This window comes from Gastrolobium bilobum, unplaced genomic scaffold (assembly GCF_033153095.1).
Source record: "Gastrolobium bilobum isolate Gb01-03AN ecotype WA unplaced genomic scaffold, APGP_CSIRO_Gbil_v1 utg9015, whole genome shotgun sequence".
NCBI classification, from domain to species: domain Eukaryota; kingdom Viridiplantae; phylum Streptophyta; class Magnoliopsida; order Fabales; family Fabaceae; genus Gastrolobium; species Gastrolobium bilobum.
Window position 1 is genome coordinate 97,759 of NW_026897666.1, and position 7,799 is coordinate 105,557.

The 7,799-nt window shown below is 37.8% G+C and overlaps 1 protein-coding gene across 1 annotated transcript; it reads right to left on the bottom strand.

Moving 5' to 3' along the window:
- LOC133309137 (uncharacterized) lies at positions 1–1,191 on the bottom strand. Its single transcript, XM_061509876.1, has 2 exons — positions 872–1,191; positions 1–715 (listed from the first exon to the last, which is right to left on the bottom strand). Exons 1-2 carry the CDS (start codon positions 1,189–1,191, stop codon positions 1–3), a joined length of 1,035 nt encoding a protein of 344 aa, XP_061365860.1.
- Positions 1,192–7,799: the final 6,608 nt, after the last annotated feature.

Consider the following 7,799-nt stretch of genomic DNA (forward strand, 5'->3'; position numbering starts at 1 on the left):
TCACGCAAATATATTCACATAATATACTAGATGAATCATTAGAAAGAAGTACTCTTTCAATTCATACATTTTTCCAGTCTGAGGGTTTCCCCCTCTATTCAATGACTCTAGGGTATATATTCGATTTCCCTTCTGAGGTTCTGCAGTCACCCGGACCATTGCAGCTACCTCCTTCCTAGTAGTACACTCATTAGCAAAATGGCCCGGCTTGCCACATTTAAAACACACATTTTGTTTATACCAACAGGTGCCTCCATGGATCTTCCCACATGTATCGCACTTAGACCAAGGAACTTCACTTTTATCAGTATTTTCACTCTTAGGGTTCCCACCCCTCTTAAACCTATCAGTAGATTGCTTCACTAGTAAACCTTTACCCTTATTATACTTCCAGGAAGAATTAGAATTAGCTGTTTTCTTGATCTCATTATCCTTAATAGCAGTAGATTTAGGATACCTACTATAAACAGTCTCCACTCTCTTGCATTGTGTAACCAGATCAGCAAAATTTCTCACGGCAGTATTAGACATTCTCTTTGCTATCTTCTCATTTAATCCCCTCTGAAATTTAGCAGATAAAAACTCAGGAGTCGGCAGCATACCCCCGTAGTTTGCAAACTTAACCAACTCATTAAATTTCGCCACATAGGCATCAACAGTCATGGTATCCTGTACCAATTTATCAAATTCACCTTGCTTGGCTTCCCGAACATCCCTGGGAAAATACTCGTCATGAAATAATCTTTCGAATAAGGCCCATGTGATTTCTTCCCCCCGAATAGTAAAAGGGCGAGATGCGTTGCACCACCATTCGTGGGCATCACCCTCCAGCATATACACCGAATACAATAACTTTTGAGGATTCTAGCACCTCATAACCTGGAATATTTTGTCCATCCCCCTCAGCCATGTAGTAACCTCCTTCGGGTCCTTTGACCCCAGAAATGCGGGTGGTTTGTGTTTTCTAAATGATATGAGCCTTTGCTCATTTGCAGCATCGTCAACAACTTGTTCAACAGCCCCAGATGTCTGAGCAACAGAAGTCGGGTCAGCAGAAGTATGGGGTACATATGTAGGATCAGTAGTAACAGATGGCGTAAAAGATGGTGTTGGTGTAGGAGTCACCGTAGACGTACGCGGAGGAGAATCGTCCCTCCTATGCCGAGTCCTATCTGCCCTCATCTCATTCATGAAGGCATGCATCATATCCTGATTATTTTTCATCAGGTTCTCGGTCATGGTTCTATTTGCAGCAGTCTCTTCTTGCAAAGCATTAAGAACTGCAGTAATATGATCTGGTGCTGCTAGACGACCTGCACCTCGAGTTCCACGGCGACCTCATGCCCTACTCATGATATCTGTATATGTAACACAAAGGAATGAGCTGATCAGACCCACACTGAGGAATCACATATACTTTAATCATAAACAGTTCACAGATAGCTATGCAACACAAAATACAGTTATACATTATCAGAGTTCCCTTACAAAACTGCTCTGATACCATAAAATGTAATAGCCCTTTGTATACCGGTATTGTTAACATTAATTATGATATTAAGTGTAGTTACAATCACCTCAATTCATATATTAAAAATGCGAGTAAACTTTTTTCGTTTATCACGCGAGCATTTAAAACCGTAAAAAGCGTAATAAATAAAAGTTGTGACCATAACTGTAAACTCTTACAGAATACTTGTTTAAACTATTTTTATATCTTATTTTACTTAATACAAGTCACTAAGGGGTCCCCATAAATCCACTTAGCCAATTTCTCAATTTTACGATTTCTATCTATCCGAACATGGTTCGGCATATTTATTTATATTCTCTCAAATTTCTTCTTTTTCGTCTCATCTTTTAGTATCTTTTACGGGACTTAATTACCTTTCTAATCAGCCATCACACGAGTTATTTTGATCTCGTTTGCTCCAGATATCGCTGTTTGAAGTTGGACAAGCAAAACTGCCAGCCAACCCGAAAACAGCTCCAAACATCCCTCACTCCACGAATTACTGCAGAATATCCACTCAACCAATTGATCTCAAAATTTTATACAACAAACTAGACACCTCAATCTTCAATTTTACATATCATACACTTAATTTGACTTAGAAACGAAGCGGTAATAAATTTCCCAAAACCGGTCCAGAACTGCCACAAGTATAGTGAGCAAATGGGCAGTCTGCACTATTTTCCTTCTCCAGGCTGACGTTCAACCCATAATTCTATCACATTTTACCACAAGATAGAGGACATATCAAGCTTCAAAATAGTGTATGACACGTCCCTATCGGACCTTTGTGGAGGGAGATATGATCTCCCTAAGTTCGCCTAAATTCTGCCAATTCTACAGAAAATTCGCCAGAGTTTCCTTTGTTTTAACAAAAATCCCTAAATTGTGAATGTATTATAAGACCTCAAATGTACCTAATATTCAATGGGTGGCACACACAAGGACCAACAATGCCTTGGGGGACTTACAACCCAACTCAGTTTATAGTTATTACACAATTCATATCATACTGCTCACTTGATTAATACTTAATACGTTTCAATCATCAAAGTCCATTTACATGTATTTTCTAAGCATTCACATAATCATAATCCTAAAATAGGCCTAAAGCCCTTCCATCATATTACATCAAGTATCCATGTACAATTACAACATATTACGACTTACAATTTCATAACTTTAAATTACAACTTGAAACATGAACTTTAAATGACATATACAACTAGACTTAGGCAAAATGACATGAACAAATATGACTATGAATCTCCTCCTACATACATATGGAATGTTCATGCCCTAAGTCTAGTCTAGGCCCAATAGCCATCAAAATGAAAAATATAAAGAGTCCTCCAACGACTCATCCTACGGGCTTCTTGCCCGCCGCTCCTGTGCCACTGCTACCTCCTGAAATAAAGCCCCCCAAGACGGGGTGAGATATACGAATATATCTCAGTAACCTAGAGGTTCTGGAGAAAACTCCGCCCAATGGCTCACTTCAATGCATATAAATAATATACAATAACATCTTGAAAAACGAGATATAGCAAGGGATTTAGAGAAACTGGGGGAATATAGGGATACAAAATACGACGAAGCTGGAATGGTAGCTACCAATACCATGCAACGTCCTGCCTAATGGCTCGGCATATAAGCCTACGGGTCTCATCCAAGGCGTATTCCAAGAACATCCAACCAAGGTACCCCTCCTATCCACATACACCCGAGACTTCCTAGTGTGCTCATATCCGGATCACACACCACGACCCTAGGTCAACTGGAACTCCCTCTCGGAGACCTATCCAGTTGAAGTCCGAAACGCCCGAAGGCAAACTGTCTACTGGCCAGAGACTCGGTACATCTAGTGTACCACTAACATCCATAATAAATGCATGATCATGTTATTCTACATTACTTACATACACTTCCTACCATCACCATCAACGGGCATGGTGGAACACACAAGGGGATCAAGCCCCAGTACCAAGAGGTTATCTTAATAAGCCTCTTCACTTAGCTCCACAGCAGTATACTCTCCAAACTCGTTACTCAACAGAATTCCTCAATCCCACTTGGTCCAGGACCAAGGGCAATCCACCGACTCACGGTTCGGGGTTCAATTCGACGTACGGAAACCTACAAAAACCATGTACGACTAGTCAGTACACGACAATCCTATCAGAATACGAAAAACGTCAAAACCTCCCCTACACCCTTGTAGGTTCGGCCATACAAGTGCAAATTTGCATTTTATTTTTCTAAATTTTCTTTCTCATTTTATTAGGCATCCTAAGGTTGCCGAAAGGCCATATGAAGTGCCGTTTTTCATTTTACGTCTTTTAAATGTCGTTTTGCTTAATATTTTGTTCTATGTCCAAATACACACTCAACACTACCAAGTATTTTTCTATTGGTTTTCCAACCTTCCAACCACCACACAACCCATCTAATTACCATATAACACATAATACATCATCCAATCAATTTCAACAACATAAATTCCCCTCTTTTTGTCTAATGGCCGAATTGCACAATGGTGTAATCCCAAGGAATTTCCATCAATTCTAACTACTCCACACCTCATACAATCCTATTATATCATCATACAACCATATCACAATCCCATTATACAGTCCTAACAACAATTTCAAACTCAAAGTCATGATATCCTCAAAATTTTCTAAGTTAAAAATTCACATTTTTCATCAATAATTTTCATTGCATTTATAGCTCTAACACATCATTCTAAGACATTATCATCTAATACACATTTTCTATTTGAGCTCTCTAACAACACAAATCAACAAAACCCCCTTTAGGGTTCATGAAAATAAATCATCAAATCAAACCATGAGAGGTGTTGGAACTTACCCACAATTACGTCACAAGACTCCTCGTAGAACTCCACAAGCAATGGCTTAAGAAATCAACCACAAAATCACAAATTCTCCAATAAATTCGTGGCTGTATATGGCTCTTTTCTCACAATAGAGAGGGTTTCAAGGGAAACTAATCGGTGGAACGGGTTCGGGTGGTGATTTCCATCGAATTTCAAGACAAGAATCGTCTGATTCGGTTAAGAATTGATGAAGTTATGAAGAAATCAAACAAAAAACGAAAATGGAAGGGGAAGGGGGCTGTCACGGTTTCTTTGAGGGGAGAAGGGGAGAGAGAAGACAATGAATAGTGAAATGCTTATGTGTCTTAAGTGATTTCAAGTGGGGTGGGTCCCACCGTCACCTCACGCGATTTAAAACTAATCCGAATTTTCACTAAACGTCCGTAAATTCACAACCTATTTAGAAACTTTAATTTTTAACATTAACCATTGTCTTTTAATCACCCTTGATCAGATGAATCCGAAACTTTCTGGTCGTTCGGAGAAAATGCTGTTTTAAGTTGTTGCGCGCGTCATTGACACGCTTCCCCAAACTTACTCAATTCCATCAAATTTTATCAGAAATCATATTCCCTAGTTCTATAAACCATTTATAACTCATATTTAAAACCTAGAGCTCAAAACTCAATCGGCACGCTTTACGGTGCAACTGTACCGTAGTATTTTTACCCGGTAAAAACACTATTCACTGAATTTTTTGAAACTTGCCTAACCACTCAATTTTTCGTTCTGAATCCATTTCTAGGGTTATTTTTACCATCTGAGACCTTCTACTCATTTTTTATCTTCCTAGGGATGCGTGTTGGTTAATTACCGTTTTGCCCTTTCTTTGTATTTGGCCTAATTTTCAGGATTTTCACTAATCCTTCACTTTAATCCTCATTTAATATTTTAATATTTAATTTAGAATTGCGAGGTGTTATACTCCTCTCTTGTACCTCACCCTCGGAGTTACCATCTTGTATGTCTCCATATATCATATGGCTTTGCACTCATAAAACAACTTAATAGCATATCAAATATTATTCACATAATTTCAGGAAAACACATCATGCATATAAACCACCCCTCCATGAGGTATGGTGAAACCATCAACAGGTAAAACCGAGGACACAAAAACTTACCGGTCAAGCTAACAATTCCAACTAGGAGTCCATAAGAGTCCACGGTCACCAAGCAGCACAACCACAATCTCTTTATACCAGAAACATTATCAATATTCATAATCTAGAAATTCATTACATTAGGACAACGTTTCCTTTTTCGTTTAATGACTTTAGGCTTCTCTCAAAGCCATAATCCTTCAATCTAAGTGGTTCTAACTTAGTTAATTAATACAGATGTTCACACTAACCAATTAAGGGTCATAAAACCAAACCCACGCTTATGTTTGGACAGAACAACTCAAACTACAAATTTCCCAGAATATCCATATATTCCTTGAGGGCATATCTAGATATCAATATCCGGATATCACAGGGTCAATATCCGGATATCCATATCCGGATATCATATCCAGATATCCATATCCAGATATCATATCCAGATATCCTTCCAAGACTCCATTTCTTATGTTACCAGACATTCAAACATGCATATTTAGACCCATTTTAGCTAGAGTTCATGTTGGTTAATTAATCATCTCATTTAACATGCCAAGAATTAATCTTTTACATGAAAACACAAGAAAAAAGGTTGAAGCATATACCCAAAGGCTCAAAACAGAGAAAAAAAGGTGATCTTGGAGCTCTCTACTCAGCTCTACAGCTCTGTCACTACAAGACCACGAAAATGGTTCGCAAGCTTGGTCTTTTCCTCCACAAAATAGCTCATCGAAGCTTCAAATTCCAAGAAGATGGCTTCCACACTCTCGCACCCAGGAGTTAGCCCTCAAACCTCACCTACCAACAGCTACCACTCATGAAGAAAATGTCTTTCTCCCTCACAATGCACACCACTAAGTGTTTACAAGATTAAGGACGAAGAATCAATGAGAAAGGTGGTCTCTTGAGGGATTTTCATCCAAGGAAGACAATGAAGTGGTGAAGAGAAGGTGGCAGCCAAATGCACTTACGCAGGAGTTCAATAATCTGATATAGGGTTATGTCCCCCCTTCTCTATTTATAGGTGCGTTAAATTAATCCATCGATATTAGTTCTAATAACTCCGTTAATCATTTTTCTACCAAACTTAATATTCTAAACCTAGCCATTTTTCTCGGAATTATCATATCTTTAATATAATTTTCGCAGCACTTAGCTCATACGCATTTTTACGTAGCCGATATTAGTTCTGACATCAACACTCATTATTCGTACTCCAAACTTGATATCCTTGACCTATATATTTTTCTAGGAATATTTATAATTTTTTTATAATTTTTCGGGATACTTCACCGGTACTCATTTATACGGCGAAGCAGAACCGATATCTGCACTTTTCAACAGAAAAATGACTTAAGCAGTATTCAACTTTCTTAATATTTATCTTACCATAATTATGCATGATCTTTATCAATTCCATGCTCCAACATCGATAATCTTATTTAATCAATTATTTAGCGGCGCGGGTTCTTACAAGAAATATCAATCCCATGTATATATATATATATATATATATATATATATATATATATATATATATAACATACTCTTAGATATATATAAAAAATAACCAAATTTTCCCAGCCTTATGATCCAATTGGATATAATTATTGGGACTATGAATTAGCCTGGACCAATGTCTTCTTCATGCAAAATAAAGAAAACAAACATTCGTGGTTAATTTACTTTAAGCAAAATATCCAATATAATTTCCCGCAATGGTTTAATAAATGGTGGGATTATTTTGGACCAATCCTTGATATCCTTCCTCCACAAGTCTTTGAAGGAATGACAATCTTTTCCAAAAAATTCGACAATCTAGCAGATCCCTTTCCAATAGATCTGCATTTTTTCTCAAAGTTCTCTCTGGCATGGATATTTTCATGGCAGTACAATTACGGCGAGAAAACAGGTATTAGACTACCATTACTCAGGAGACAAGCTTTTGTTAAATGGTGGATAGAATTTGATAATTCAAGAGCTTACCAAGAAAATGTCAAGCTCTGGTTTAAAAAACATCAAGCCAGCTGATCCAGAAACCTCCATTTTCTTGAATCAAAAGGCTCAAATCACAGCAGCATTAGCAGCATCAACCAGCAAAGAAAATTTTGCAAAGAATTTGCAAGGTATTCTTCAATTACTCCAAGAAGAAGCTGAAAGTTCTAAACAGAAGACAGGTTCTTCATCTCCTTCTATCTCTTCTTCAGCAGAAGACTTCTACCAAAATGAGGATGATTGTTTTGGAATCAACTTAGCAGAAGATTGTTGAAGAAAACCACTGTAG

Bases quoted from the DNA above. Each gene is read 5' to 3' on its own strand.
- LOC133309137 (XM_061509876.1), bottom strand. From the start codon at position 1,191: ATGAATGAGATGAGGGCAGATAGGACTCGGCATAGGAGGGACGATTCT. The intron at 716-871 runs GTGCTAGAATCC...GTATTTTCCCAG, and splicing joins AAAATATTCCAGGTTATGAG to GGATGTTCGGGAAGCCAAGC.